This window comes from Saccostrea cucullata, unplaced genomic scaffold, assembly GCF_032062105.1.
Source record: "Saccostrea cucullata isolate Sc308-1 unplaced genomic scaffold, CSIRO_AGI_Scuc_v1 ctg161, whole genome shotgun sequence".
Lineage (NCBI taxonomy): Eukaryota > Metazoa > Mollusca > Bivalvia > Ostreida > Ostreidae > Saccostrea > Saccostrea cuccullata.
Window position 1 is genome coordinate 618817 of NW_026935527.1, and position 15820 is coordinate 634636.

Below are 15820 nucleotides of genomic sequence, written 5' to 3' on the forward strand. Positions count from 1 at the left end.
AAAGAAGATCTTGAAATAAACCACATGACTTGGGTTTCAACATTTTTACAACTTGACTTTGGAGATTGACCCACTTTTAAATTTTACCAAACTTTATTCATTAGCATTCTTTTGAATGGTTCATATATTATATACATTGTGGATTTCTTCATAAGACCTTCCTTGGCAAAAATATGTTTGACATTGAGCCACAGGCACTTGAAGTTTCAAACTTTTCTCTCAATTAACGAACCATACTTTTATATAATAATTACTGCATGTAATTGAGGGTAAAATTGAAAATTTTCATCCAAAGAAAAGGAACACTATACTATTATATAAATACTGCATGTAGTTGACGGTCAAATTGACAATTTTCACCCCAAGAAAACGAACACCATACTTTAATATAAATACTGCATGTAGCTGAGGGTAAAAATGAGAATTTGACTGGTCAGTCCGATCCTCGCACGGAATAGTCTCGGACAGTGAGGACAGGGGATGGTTTTTAGCCATGAAACATGCAAATGATGACGAGACTGTTAATATCCATGTTTTGTCAACATGTTCGTCCAGGAGCAAACTATGGTTGTAACTGATCGACAGGGGATGCTTACTCCTCTATGGCATGTCTGATGTTTTAGAGGTCAATACGTTTGCTCTCTTTCCGATTTAATTGTGTCAACTGACTTTTGAGTTAGAATTTACTGTTTATATCCATACTTCATTTTTTAGATTCTTATGCAGTGTACTTTTCAATCAATGAAACTTACAGTGATAAACATGCCAATGGAACAATATCTTACCTACCTACCCACTTTAGGTTATCATTTATACAGACATGAAAAATTGAAAATACTGGTAAACAAAAATATTTTCCTTTTTGGCTTGCTCATGCGGATTAGGTATTTTTTTTACAGACACAACTTTAATTCCAATACTATAATGGTATCTTATTGTTTACATAATAATTATTGTACATATGTAAGCATGGTCAAGGCTCTTAAAGATAATTAATACTTTTGTTGGTGTGAATAGAATTTAGGGAATTACGTTTGGACCTATGCATTCTTTTGACAATTAAAGTTCATTGCTCATGTTCACAAACAATTTGCAGAAAGGAGGACAACCCAAAGAAAAAATATATCAATGGAGGAAAGGACAGAGCCTAATGAACAAATATCTAAATCTTAATTAAAATCTTCGACATAACCTTCGCTTTAGATCACACAAGAGACCAAATTAATCAAATACCAGTATTATTTTCCTCAAGGAATTTTGATGCAGGTAGCTTATTAAAATTTCAGTTAAAATTTATGAGGATGTCTTAAATTGTCAAAAATCAATATACTTTAAATGCACTTGAAATTTCCGAGGAAAATGTTGAATGTGTCTCAGCGTATTAATTTAATAAATTAAAGGTTTAAAAAAAAAAAAAAAGCATTTCTGCAGTACCGGTATATTGAAATTTATTGAAACATAGACTTATTAACAGAAATTTAAATCTAGATATTTTGATTAGTTAAAAATGCTTTTTAAATTATTACCACAAACCTTTAAATCGCTTGCATTGAACTGAAAAGCTAAAGGCATGAAAATTGTATTTCTTTAAAAGTTTGTCAGTCCACTATAAAGATGATCTAAAGGTTTGTGGTAAATATTAAAGAATAAGCATTCATAACTTTAATAAATATTTTTCTGAATTTTAAATTTACTTTTAATGCTTCCCTATTTACCTAACATAGCAACAATAATTGAACTTACAGCTTTTTGATTGTTAAAGCCGTAGACTATTTAAACAATATGTCTTAAATATTGTTGTAAAATAGTTTTTCTATAAAACTTATTTTATAACAATTATTATAATACTAAAACAATACGTCTCAAACATTTGTACCGGTATTTAATTTCAATTAATGTGTCTCACTGTAAAATTTTAATTTACAAGTTTGGAGTAAATAAAAATATTTGAAACCCGGCAAAATTTTGTACTTACCGCCACTCGGTGAATTTTAAATTTATAACATGACCAATATGACTCTTGCATTAGTTTCAAATTTTACATCATGACACATGCATTAAATTCAAAATTTACACTATGACACTTGCATGCATTAGGGACTTTTTCCCTTCTGTGGTAAGAAATATATAATTTTCAAATCTTTATCCACAACATGGAGTGAATCAATTAGTAATTCATTTCCATAAAACGTTTATTCTGTTGATTAATTTCATACGAACAAACATAACTTGATGAGATGCCTTGACGTCTGAGACGCATCCTTCTGTAGACAATAATATCTGGAATCAGCATGGACATTTGATTCAACATGGACTTCCTTACACTCTTCCAGGTGATTTCTTTCAGCATTACTGCTAAAACAGGTATGAGATCATTAAACAATGCTTTTATAGGTATGAATAAATTAAAAAAATTATTAACTTGGAAGACATTAACTCCTAATTTTAAGTACCTATGTTTAGGACTACCAAAGACAAAAATAATTTACATTTACTCATAGCTCTGCTTAATACAATTGAACTGACCTCAATAAGTTATTTATTCATTATACCCCCCGCTTGAAAAGTGGGAGGGTATATAGTAATCGGTATTTCCGTCTGTCCGTCCGTCCGTCCGTCTGTTACGCTTTGGGGTACCCATCTCTTATCCGCAACTCCTCTCATACCACTGAAGGAAATTTAATGAAACTTTCACAGAATCTTCGTTACATATTGCCATTGTGCACCTCCTATTTTACTTTTTGATCTGACATATATTTTGGATTTTCCAGAGCAAAACATGGACACTGCCATTATATTCATATGGGAGGCGGGGGTATCATTTAGTGAGCTCATTGCTCACAGTACCTCTAGTTTCACTTGTTTTCAAGTTACATGTATTTATATTAAGCTTAAAAAATATTGAGAAATAAAACAATAAACAATACATTTGGCATTAATTGAATCTTTTTCTTTATCAATAACAGTAAAATAACAATATAAAACAAAGTTTTGTTAACCTTACATTTCCTTCAAACCTTTAAATACATTTTAATTTTAGGCAATGTAAAACTATCGTGAATAACGTATTTTTATTTTTAGAAGATAGAAAATATATCCATAACCTGGCAACTATATCAAACAGAGAAAAAAAAATCCCTTCTCTTTAAATAATAACTATTCTGTGGCATGATGAGTTTCCATTTCGTTTTAGCAAAAAGTATTGACAACACTGGAGAACAGTTTGTTGCGGCGTTCTTCAGAAATCTAGACTTGTCCAGATTTGACGCTTTTCTCATTGTTACTGGAGTGCTTGACGTAAATGTTACAGTAAACGTCATTTACGAGCAAGAAAGGAACAAATTCGCATCTCTTCAAGTAAGTCCAGGAACTGTGAAGCAAATTGCTTTGAAAGAACATAATGGGGAAATTAACATGCTGTTTCCTGTTCTTAGAATAATTGCGTCACATCCGGTTAGCATCACGGCTTTCTTTGATGGACCATCATCAGCAGCGTCATATCTTGTCTTTCCGCTAGATGTTGCTGGCGAAGAATACAGAATGATGCCTTTCTGCCAAAATTCAGAAGAAAGTATATGTGTTTGTTCAATTGTAAGCTTAAAAAAGAATACCATGGTAATCTTAGAGAATGAAAACCACGGCAACATATCGGTCTTTACCCCCGAACATGCCGTGGGAAGGAACACAGTTGATCACTTGTCCCTACCACACACTAGAACCCCTTTTCTTGTCAAAGAAATTTACAGTCACGTGTCCTTGGAGAGCCCAGACGATTTCACGGGACTTTTGTTGCGAGCCAACAGTTCTGTTGTTGTCTTCTGCGGAGGAAGAAAACAGGATGCGACCATGTCTATGGAACAAATACCACCGGTTGATTACTTCGGTAAATATTTCTATACATTTCCTATTGCGTATAACTCTATGGCCCCGTCAAATCTCCGATTCGTCGCCCATTATAACTGTACTAATATAACAACGGTGCAGGGTCACTACTGGCTAGATGCCGGGGAAATTCAGGAGATTTCTACTAAAAAGGTTGTTACCAGCCATATTTCTTCCGACAAACCCATTGCAATTATGCAGATCTTCTCCGGTAACGTTCCTAACAGTCGGTACCCTAGTTATCATGAAGGGATGTTACTGCTGCCTGCCATTGACCAGTATGTGTCGACTCTGATTATCCCTCGACGAAACAGATTGAACAGAGCAAAGAAAATGAAAATGTTCGTGGGACTGATCACTGATGTGTGCTATACTCTGCAGACTTTTTCCGGAGACCATGGTATCCTTAAGAAAACTTTGAGCAGTGGAATTATCGTGGAGTACGATGATAATGGAGTGGCGATTAATCTAACACGGGATTACGACTGTAAAATATGTAAGGGTGGTTTTGGAGGGTACGCATTTCGAACAAATGTTCACGGCAACGAGGCTTCATTTAGTACAATTGGATATAATTTTATATCTAGAGAGGTAAACTCCTTAGTGTATTTTATTGGAGATTATTTCTTTAATGTAGAAAAGTTTTTTTTAATTTACAATGCTCTGGATTTCATATGACAGATTAAGCAATACAAGACTCATTAAGCAAAAAATGAATTGGTATCAAAAGTAAGGTGGCCCAAAAATTAATGAACGTTTGTAAAACTGTTATCTCGTGATTAAGGAGAGAACAAATTCATGAAAGCTGTAATTTTAAAAACACAGTTAATGAATAATCAGTCTAATTGCAGAGTGAAAATCTCCAGCACCTTACAAGGCCTTGTGGACATAAAGAAGAGGATAGTTTTACTCACAATACGTCTGAAGCACCGGCACCAAAGCTAACCGCAAATGTGACTCTAAGCTCTCTCGAGTCGACACCATCATCTACAGCTGAAACCAAGTCAACAAATACAGAATCTTATGGTATGAACATTTAAACTACTTCTAGGTATATAATACACAACATCACAGTATATGCTTGATCTTATCACGCAATATGTCGAATGCCATGGGTATATTGCGTAGTGACTCGAACGTCATTTCATGGATTCTTTGCTTTCGAGATACGATGATATATAGGAAACATCAATATATATACAACTTTACACAATATGGACAATGAACAATCATGTTTTTTTCTTAGACTTAGATTTCACCGAAATAGAAACTAGACAAACAACAATTACATCAGAGTCAACGATATATCAATGCTCAAGATGTCCATGTCAACCAAAGCCAACTCCCAGTTACCCCCAAACGACAGAGGAAGAGCTCCAGGAGAAGATCTTAGAAATCAAGAAAGACCTCAAGATCAGGAAGAACGATCTATCGTCCTACCGCCGGAGTAAGACAAGTGCAGGCGATGAGCGGATTTCTGCTAAGGGTATTGGGATTGTAGGCGCCAGCATCCTCTGTTCCATCGTATCCCTCATTGTGATAATGGACTTCCCCACCCTGGCCCATCAGGCAGTTGTCTTGTGGAGGAATATGCGTGGTTGTCTACGGGGGGAACCGTGAATAGATATTTCTTCATAGAAAAAGATATATATTTTACACATATGTTTACTTGTTATGTAAACGATAGCAATTTTTGGTGCTGCTCAATACAGCGCCGAAGGAAATAGTCACTGTTAAGGGGGGACAATAAACTTGCTTTTGTCTTCATAACCTGTAAATAGGTGATTTATTTTTTTTTATTTTTATCGAAACATATTTTACTTATGTCAGTCACGATCTGATAAAACCAGAAGAGCTTCGAGATGAAACGTGAGGAAATTTGCCGGTGAATAGCTTTATGACTATTTCTCGATGAAGAAATAGCACAAAACCTATTCCGCAGTATGAAGTCAGTTTTATGTAATTTCTTTGTATAAAGTAAAAATTTGCAGAGATATAATAAATATATTTATATAGATATATCATTTGTTCAGATTATCATTACGAAACATTTTCTTGCAGTAAATATCCATGTACTTATCGTACACATTAATTTTTGTTGACCTAAAATGTCCCAATCTTTAATTTAAAATGAATTAAGTTTCTCTTACATGAGAAATCAATATACATGTATATCTAAAAACTAAAAATAAATGTATGTATATTACAGAATCGATTTAACTTTAGAAAGGAGACAAACAAATTGCCAGACACTATATCATTTTGGAAAAATACTTTTTCCAAAGGAGGCTGGGTAGGGGGGGGGGGGTAACAAATCATCCATCATATAATATCCATATTTTGATGTGGTATCTTATGTACGAAAGCCTATTAGGATCAATCAAGAGAGAAAAAAAAAATTAAAAGGCGTTCTTACGCCTTTCAAAAAGGTGTAATAACGCGAAAAAAGGCGTAATAACGCCTTTCCATTCCAAAAGGCTTTATTTCGCCTTTTTAAAGGGCGTTATAACGCCTTTCTAAAAGGTGTTATTACGCCTTTCCATTCTAAAAGGCGTTAAATTACGCCTTTCCAAAAGGCGTTATTATGCCTTTTGGAAAGGCGTTATTACGCCTTTCCAAAAGGTGTTATTACGTCTTTTATTTTCAATATATGACTAAAGCGAGTGGTGGGGGGGGGGGTTTGCAGAAATCTTACCTTTGGGACATGGATTTCACAATTTGATATAGGACTAATTTCTCAAAAAATAATTTTAACAGATAGCAAATAGTCTGCCTGCTTTTTTTCCAAGAAGAGAGAAAAATATCTTCACAAGTAGAGTGTTGCCTTCTCTTAATACGAATGCAAACAGTTGTCAGTGAGATGTGCAGGAATATAGAGAATTGTTTAAATAAAGATTGTTTTAATTAAATCTTTCATATATTTATTAACATAAAAATAACGCCTTTCCATTTTCCTTTTCAAGTAGGCCAGTAGTACGAGTGCAAATGGGGTAAACCGCCCCCCCTCCACACATACACACAAAGTCTTGCTACAGTTTAAATATTATAATTAACTGTTGGTTGCTTGGTTCCTGAACATTTTGTTGCAGTGTGTAAAACTGTGGCAAATTATTGCATTTAAACAAAGTTTTACCAAGAAGTCACCCAGGAGTTTGGCCAGTAGAGTGGGGGTGGTGGTGGGGGGGGAGGCTTTACAAGCACAGGCCTGTTAGATGCAAAATAATAGTTATTAAAAAAACGTAACAACCCTTTTGGAAAGGCGTAATAATGCCTTTTAGAAAGGCATAATAACGCCATTTAGAAAGGCGTTATAACGCCTTTTAAAAAGGTGTAATAACGCCTTTTGGAAAGGCATAATAACGCCTTTTAGAAAGGCGTAATAACGCCTTTTGGAAAGGCGTTATTACGCCTTTTGGAAAGGCGTAATAACGCCTTTTAGAAAGGCGTAATAACACCTTTTAGAAAGGCGTAATAACGCCTTTTGGAAAGGCGTAATAACGCCTTATGGAAAAACGTAATAACGCCCTTTAGAAAGGCGTAATAACACCTTTTGGAAAGGCGTAATAACGCCTTTTAAAAAGGCATAATAACGCCTTTTGGAAAGGCGTAATAACGCCTTTTAGAATGGAAAGGCGTAATTACGCCTTTTAGAAAGGCGTTATAACGCCTTTTAAAAAGGCGTAATAATGCCTTTTGGAATGGAAAGGCGTAATAACGCCTTGTAGAAAGGCGTTATAACGCCTTTTAATTTTTTTTCTCTCTAGATTGATCCTAATAGGCTTTCGTACTTATGCTGTCATTTGACAAAGAAGAAATTCGTACATTTTAGATTTAAAAATGTGATCATTTTTTCATATACCTATATGGAGCTTTAAAGGAGATCAACATCGTCTAAAACTTGCCACAACCACCCAGCCTTCTCAAGAAGTACGACTGTGATAGACTAATGCATGGTCAAGTCGAAAAAAATGTAAAGTACTTGGGAAAATAAAATTAGGAATAAATTAATCAACTTCTTTTATTCCTATTTTTTCAAAAGCATATTTATATCATTTTCTGTCCCCTGTCTATCAATGAAATACATTTTAATCTTTTTATTAATCTCTCACAGTCTAAATCCTAATCTAAAATGTTTAATCCTGGTCCATTAGGTCATTTATTGATAATCAATCTGAAGTTAAAAATGATGGCTTACAAATGATCATTTTTAACTTAATATTGAAAATGCATTAAAAAAATAATAACGTTAGATATATCAATATATCAATTACATATTTATAAATAGAACAAGTATATACTGATGTCAGAGATAATCAAGCTGTAGAAAGTCAGCTATAAAGTGTCATTAATATCCTATAATGATATAAGATGAGGGCTATTGAGTTTAATCTTCTGTTGAATAAAATACATGTACAAGAAACAAAATTCATATAATGAATATTAGAATAAATATATATACACTGTATAATCGTACTACTTTTTAAGATGTATTTACAGTGCTCACTTTCAGGAATATTTTATGGAGCATAGTGGCCGTTTCTTAATTCAAATGTTGATATACTTCAAACTATATATACGTTTTTGTCCCGCGCTTGAAAAGTGGGGGATATTAATTTGGGTCTGTCCGTCCGTCCGTTCGTCTTTCTGTCTGTTTGTAACGCTTTCGTTTCCACACGATATCTCGAGAACCCTTTGAGCTTTTGCAATGAAATTTTGCATAGCAACTCCCTATGGACTAAAGAAGACCCCTATTGATTTTGAGCTCACAAGGTCAAAGGTCAAGGTCATAAATTTGCAAATTCTGTCTTGTTATAACACTTTCGTTTCTGCGCGATATCTCAAGAACCCTTTGAGCTTTTGCAATGAAATTTTACAAAGCAACTCCCTGTGGCTTAAGGAAGACCCCTATTGATTTTGAGGTAAAAAGGTCAAACTTCAAGGTCATAAATGTATACATTCTGTTTGTGTGTAACACTATCGTTTTCGGGCGATATTTCAAGAGGATTTTGAGCTTTTGCAAACCATGAACTTGTAACCACAAACTTCCAATCGAAGCTGGTAGATGGACTAATACTGCCAGATCTTTAAGGACAGATGATACAAACAAACTTTTGTCAATAAATTTGAAAATTACAACTTGAGTCATGCTTTAATGAGTAAAATGAATAAGTTTAACCGCGTAGTTTTTGAATTTTTATTCAAATTCTCACAAAAATGGGATTTGAAGTGAAAAATATTTGTATAGATTAATAAGGATGGTTTCAGAGAGGTAGAATTTTGAACATCATAGAAGGTTTACAAATTCTTTATATTCTAGAAATTTATTTTTTACATCATTTTCAATGAAATAAGACCAAAAAATATATACCAATCCAGACATCCATTTTTTGTTTGTATCATCTGTCCTTAAGAAAATGTAATTTATATAACAAAATTACTTTGGGCGATGAATTTCATTATGTAATGGAATGTCCATATTTTTCGTTTTTACGTGTAAAACTTATTGATAAGAAGTTCTGTAAATAATTGTAAGTTTGAGAAAATTATGTCCATCACAAATGACTCGATGTTAAAGCTGTCTTTGTTTTGCTAAAAAGATATTGGCCTGCTTTCATCAGTAATTTTCTTATTTGACACTACTCTTCCTTACTTGACTTTGTATTTTTGAATGTATGTAAATATGTTCATGTACCTTATATACCATTGTATGGTCTAAGAGTAAAGAAACAAACAAACAACAATTCTTGACAAATTTCACCACAAATTTCTTCATAATCCAAGAAATTGTGGTTGATAAAAACAAGTTTTTATCTGATCAGCAACGATATTTTTGACTAATTTAAGACATGAACATTAAAGTCACATACTCACAATGAATATTAAAATTAAACATTGATCTCGAATATTAGAACTGATGTTAAGTGATGAACTATTACTGCAAACTAAATAAGTAATAATCTTTTTTAAAAAGAGTTGAGTGACATTTTCTTGCTTAAGTAATGAAATAAATAAAAGAAATTAATTGGACAGAAATTGACCATTTGCCTGTGATTTTACAAAATGTTATTTTCAATGAAAAAAATAGAGAAAAAAATAAAATTATCTTAACTTTTGGCACAGATCTGTACTTATTCAATAATAACAAATGTGCACGTCAATGATAATGTTCTATTGTTCTATTTGTACAATGTTTTTCGTATAACCATCGATCCTTCCAATACTGTTTGCTCGATGCAAAGTAATACGGACTTGAATATTATAATGTAATTTCTTCGCAATCCAATTACCAACCCATGCCAGAGGCAAGAAGAAGTTCATCTCCAGAGGCATAGGACTAATTAAAAAAATTTAATTAAACATTACGATACAGACATCAAATCGCATAAAATCCCCAAATATTGTTTAAAATAATTATCTACTAAAGAAAAGTTTCCAATAAAAATCATACAATAATTCTCTAACAACAATTACATACAGTGGAAAAGTTCATTTTATGCATGAAAATTCCATTTTCGCGCTAAAAGTACTGATTTTATTCATGGCATATATACATTTATTGTGTGAAAATGAGAGAGGGGGTAAGTTCCGACAAAGGTGGACTTTAGATATACCCCCTTATATTGTTTTCCGTGGATAATTTACATATTGCCCATGGGTTTCCCACTTTGATAAACATACAGCAAAAAATCACAATCACAGTCTAAAACTTTTTTAACCAAATGTTTAATCAACAGATTAAATTCTCGGGAACAAATGTTTTCAGATTAAATACATTTTGTCTTGTCTTGAAGGCAAACAAACTACATTATAAAGGCTGCAAGTCTGTTTTAATCTGTCATACAATATGGAATATCCGTGTCTTTTGCAAACGGCAGCTTGTTTCCTCGCTGCTGTAGCAGGTATAGTAAATTTATTCAAACATTCTCACTTTTAATACCATTCTGTATATCAGAAAAATGTAGATGTAAATGTAGATGAAAACAAAAGTTTAAATGTCAGATATGCAACAACTAATTTAATCCAAAAATATTATGATTTCAATTAAAACAATGACTTTAATTTTTATTTTTGAATTATCTGTACAGGCCAAACATTTGATAACACAGGAAAAGAATTTGTGGTAGCTTTCTTTAAAGCCCTTAACCTGAAAAATTTTGACGCCTACGTCTTAATGGCATCCGTAAACCCCGAGAACGTGAACGTTACAGCCATTGTTAGATACGATCCTCACACCTTCCTCAAACCGTCCAATCTCAAGCTCGCTCCGGGAAACGTAGAGAAGTTAAGTCTTCAGGAACAGTATGGTCCAAACCAGATGGCGTTCCCGGTTCTGCGGATTAACGCATCTCATCCAGTCACAGTCACCGCAATCGTGGAAGGTCCAAACTCAGCTGCCTCCTATCTTGTGTATCCTGAAAATGTCGCCGGTGAGGTATACAGAATGATGCCTTTCTGCAATAAAACGGTAGATGGTTTATGTATTTGCGTCATTATAACATTAAAGGAGAATACCTCAATTATGCTTGAAAATAAAAATAATGGCAACATATCTGTCTACACAGAACAACATGCGGTAGGCGAAGAAACAATTGACTCTCTGTTGATGCCAAATGATAAAAGGAACCTCATGTACGAAAACAAACACAGCTATATTTCGCTGGAAAGTCGTGATGATTTTACTGGACTCTTAATGCAAGCCAACAATCCAGTAGTTGTATTCTGTGGTGGGAGAAAAGATGATGCTACCATGTCAATGGAACAAATTCTTCCCATTGATTACTTTGGTCAGTCCTTTTATTCGTTTCCCTTTGATCACAATGCTATGGCAACACCCAAACTCAGATTCATAGCACACCATAACTGTACAACAATATCTGTTGATTATGAAGATAGTTGGAAAATACACGCCGGGGATACTTTAGAACTTTCAATGAATAAATCTTCTCCATTCAATTTTTCTGCTAATAAACCAGTAGCATTAATTCAAATCTTTTCTGGTCCTAATCCCAGTGGAAGAGATCCAAACAATTATGAAGAAGGTTTGTTGTTGATACCCGCATTGGGACGATATTTGAACTCAGTAGTTATTCCAAGACGTCAGGGAAAAGACAAATCTGCGAATAGCAAAATGCGTGTAGGACTTGTTTCTGATGTCCATTATAATTTTCAGACGCAAGGAGGAAACACTTCGCTAAAAACTGTCAGTAGGGGCATCGTGCGGGAGTCTGACAACGACGGCAGGCTGTTAAAACTCGCACAGCAGGGATATACAAAGGGAAACACTTTTAGTGCCTACACGTATCGGCCAGCCGGAAACGACGGTTCGTTCAGCGTCGTTGGTTTCAAATTTTTCAAAAGAAAGGTCAGAAAATGCAATAAATTTATACAAATCTAGTTACTACATGTATATAACACTGCCGATTATTTCATTTTCTCTCTATTAAAAGGATTCCTTTGTTGTAGAATGATAATCGTCGATATTCTAGTGAAACCTATAGTAATACAGAAGACGAGGAGATTGACGATCCAATAGACACTGAAATTACAACACTTACACCAGATATACAGAGTTCTACTACAGAGGCTTCTCAGACTTATACCGAGGAAAGCACCACAGAGGATAACAACGTAGAAACAAGCACCGAAACAAATACAGGTCTGTATAGTGTAGTAAACAAAGTTAAAATGGGCCATATTTTTATAAAATAAAAATCTATTGAAATATATTTTTAGACACATCCTCTGACAAAATCACGCAAGGAACAACATCAACTGAACACACCAACTTGCAACATGTTCAATACGTATGCCCACCATGTCAGTCGAAGCCTAAAGCCGAAACCAGCATTCAGACAGAGGAGGAAATCAAGGAGAAAATCGAGAAAATTAAAAAAGCCCTCATTATAAACAAACATGATCTCTCCTCTTACAGACGTAAGAAAATAAGTGCAGATGATACTCGATCATCCGCTAAAGGCATTGGACTACTTGGAGCCTTCATTCTATGCGCTTTTGTCTCCTTCATTATCATTATGGATTTTAAAACACTTGCTCACCAGAGTTCCGTTTTATGGAGGAAAATTTTTGGTCCGAACACGTGCGCTTTCCGTGACCGACTGCGCAAACTTAGAAAGCCATAACACATCAATTTAAAAACATCCAATATTCTATTGGCCCAAATGCATATATTTGCATTTAAAATTTCCAATTCTAAGAAAAAAACTACAAATGATTTTAAAAAATTATAAAAATAAACTTTATAAAGCTTTCAGATCAGGCGTGATTAATTTTAAAAATCACGTGCTCAGCGGGAGTTAGAGAAAGAGAAGTGGGTGGAGCAAGGATAGAGCACTGGAATTTACGGAATCATGTCTCACGCGAGCTAATCGCTTGATCACATCATTAAAAAAACTAGATTGTTGTTTTTTAATTATAAATTAAAAGTTTGCTGTTTTATTTAATTTAAAAAATCATTTTCTCCACCAAACATGGCAGGAGTCTGTTGTGCATTCCTGTATATCCATTAAAAAATATGTTTGTGTTTTATTTTTGAACCGGAGACATTGCATCTCATAGGTATATAATATTCATACATAATATTTGTACAGGCTATTTACAGTATACATGTGGTTATTACATAACAATATTTGCACAAACTATTGCACGCCAAATTCACAAAAATGAGCAAATCATAGTTTCACAATCGATAAACTAGGTTTATCGGTTGTAAACTATAGTTAACAACGTTAATCTATATTTAACATCTGTAAACTATAGTTAACGCGATAATCTATGTTTCAGAACCGTAAACTATACTTAACACTGAAAACAATCATTTGCGATTGCAAAACATCGATTATCTGATAAATACAGTTTCACGATTTGTAAACTATAGTTTACAAACCGTTAACTATAGTTAACGATCTGATAAATATAGTTTCACGATTTGTGAAACTATGATTAACAAGTCTTAACTATAGTTTACGATTGTAAACTATAGTTTACAAACGTGAATCTATGTTTATCAACAAAATCTATTGTTAACGCTTATTACAGACAGATAAACTTAGATTATCATTCGTAAACTATGGTTAACAACCGTTAAATATAGTTTTACAGATGAAAACTATACTTAACGAATCGTTAACTATACTTAACGAATCGTTAACTATAGTTTACGGTTTGTAAACTTTAGTTTACAGTCGATAAACCTAGTTTATCAAATGTGAAACTAGGTTTATCTCATTTTTGTGAATTTAGCGTGCCATAAATAGCAGTTAATGATTATTTAGAACGCCATTTCTTAATTGATAAGAAAAATACAAAAAAATTTACTCAGGTTACATAGTTCTTTAGTATTTGTGGAACTCAGTAACTGTACTAACGCACTAAAAGTTTAACAAAACATGTTTATAATAGAAAGTTTTTAACAAAATACCGTATTCTGATAAAAAAAATTATAGTTGATTGATATCCCTCAGCAAACGAATATTTATTAAGAGCCATCGCTTTCATTAATAATAAAAAGACACTAGTAGGAGCCAGTCTATTATTCATAGCAATTTTCGCGATATGTTGACCCACCTGAAGATTAATTTCACACAAACAAACATTTCAAAGGCAGTGATTTTTGGCTCAGAAATCTCAGCTTCATTATTCAATATGGAGTATTTTTGTACGTTACTTACGCTTGTATTCCTATATTCCACGGCAAGAGGTATGTTTTGAAAGACATATTTATACAGATTGTAACAAGGAATTGTGATAAATTGACATTTTTCCATTTTATGTACAGAATGACTTTTCAGTCATTTGTTTACATGTATGACATGAATGAGTTAACGTAGTTTTCGATATGCTTTTAAAATTTTAAAATACAAATCAGATGCTCATTATTTTGATATCATTTATCTATTTATATGTGTAGCTCAGACACGTGACCATACTGGAAGGGACTTCGTGGTGGCTTTTTTCCGTAATCTTGATTTGAGAAAATTTGATGCTTACCTTTTGCTGGCATCTGTAGGAAAAAGTAACGTAACAGCGACGGTTTTTTATGAGAAAGATCCCGTGTTAACGTCTCCTTTCCAAATCAGTCATAAAATTGTTGAGCAATTCAGTCTGCAACAGCGATTTGGAAAGAACAAGATGATGTTTCCAGTTCTCAGAATTAAAGCCTCGGATGCTGTAAGCGTCACAGCATTTGTCGACGGACCGACGTCAGCAGCGTCATACCTGGTGTTTCCACTAGATGTCGCCGGTGAAGAATATAGAATGATGCCTTTCTGTAGCAAGACAGCAAATGGTCTTTGTGTGTGTTCTATCGTAACATTGTCGAATAACACTTCCATTCTATTAGTGAATGAAAATCATGGCAATATCTCCGTGTATACTTCCAAACACGCAGTTGGCGAAGACACGGTAGATTACCTGTCCCTGCCAGGCAGTCCTATCACTTTAAGGATCGAGGATAACTTCAGCCATGTGTCTTTGGAAAGCCATGATGATTTCACTGGACTTTTATTGCGAGCCAGTCAGTCAGTTGTTGTGTTTTGTGGAAGTATGATACAAGACTCGATCATGTCGATGGAACAAGTTCCTCCTGTTGAATATTTCGGTTTTTCTTTTTATCCCTTTACGTACTCCAATGATGGTCTAACACCTTCTAAACTAAGGTTTATATCTCACTATAATTGTACCACGATTGAAACGCTTGATGGAAAGCATAATCAAGATGCAGGGGAATTCCGAGAAATTCCTCATCACCACTTTGCCATTAATCCTAATAAGAAAATTATCTCCGACAAGCCTATTGCAATCATGCAGACTTTTTCTAAATCTGAACCAAACACTAAATACCCAAACGACTGCCAGGAAGGGCTGTTACTGTTACCAGCCATTGATCAGTATTTGTCTTCTGTAATCATTCCTCAGCGGA

The 15820-nt window shown here is 34.0% G+C and overlaps 3 protein-coding genes across 3 annotated transcripts in view; all 3 read left to right on the top strand.

Moving 5' to 3' along the window:
- The window catches only part of LOC134243140 (putative uncharacterized protein DDB_G0293878), a 476688-nt gene that overhangs the window by 431221 nt on the left and 29647 nt on the right, over positions 1-15820 (top strand). The gene's annotated exons all lie outside the window — the stretch shown is intronic.
- Positions 2191-5825, top strand: LOC134243148 (uncharacterized). Its single transcript, XM_062725382.1, has 4 exons — positions 2191-2364; positions 3194-4473; positions 4734-4908; positions 5129-5825. Exons 1-4 carry the CDS (start codon positions 2310-2312, stop codon positions 5500-5502), a joined length of 1884 nt encoding a protein of 627 aa, XP_062581366.1. The 5' UTR covers positions 2191-2309; the 3' UTR covers positions 5503-5825.
- Positions 10727-13239, top strand: LOC134243154 (uncharacterized). The gene is made up of 4 exons (XM_062725389.1): positions 10727-10781; positions 10968-12244; positions 12346-12538; positions 12616-13239. The coding sequence occupies exons 1-4, from the start codon at positions 10727-10729 to the stop codon at positions 13020-13022; spliced, it is 1932 nt and encodes a 643-aa protein (XP_062581373.1). The 3' UTR covers positions 13023-13239.

What these genes read in the sequence shown, in the direction of transcription:
- LOC134243148 (XM_062725382.1), top strand. Translation starts at nt 2,310, where the DNA reads ATGGACTTCCTTACACTCTTCCAGGTGATTTCTTTCAGCATTACTGCT. An exon ending in CAGCATTACTGCTAAAACAG is followed by an intron (nt 2,365 to 3,193) that starts GTATGAGATCAT and finishes ATTTCGTTTTAG; the next exon opens with CAAAAAGTATTGACAACACT. An exon ending in AACAAATACAGAATCTTATG is followed by an intron (nt 4,909 to 5,128) that starts GTATGAACATTT and finishes TTTTTTTCTTAG; the next exon opens with ACTTAGATTTCACCGAAATA.
- LOC134243154 (XM_062725389.1), top strand. Translation starts at nt 10,727, where the DNA reads ATGGAATATCCGTGTCTTTTGCAAACGGCAGCTTGTTTCCTCGCTGCT. An exon ending in TTTCCTCGCTGCTGTAGCAG is followed by an intron (nt 10,782 to 10,967) that starts GTATAGTAAATT and finishes TTATCTGTACAG; the next exon opens with GCCAAACATTTGATAACACA. An exon ending in AAGCACCGAAACAAATACAG is followed by an intron (nt 12,539 to 12,615) that starts GTCTGTATAGTG and finishes ATATATTTTTAG; the next exon opens with ACACATCCTCTGACAAAATC.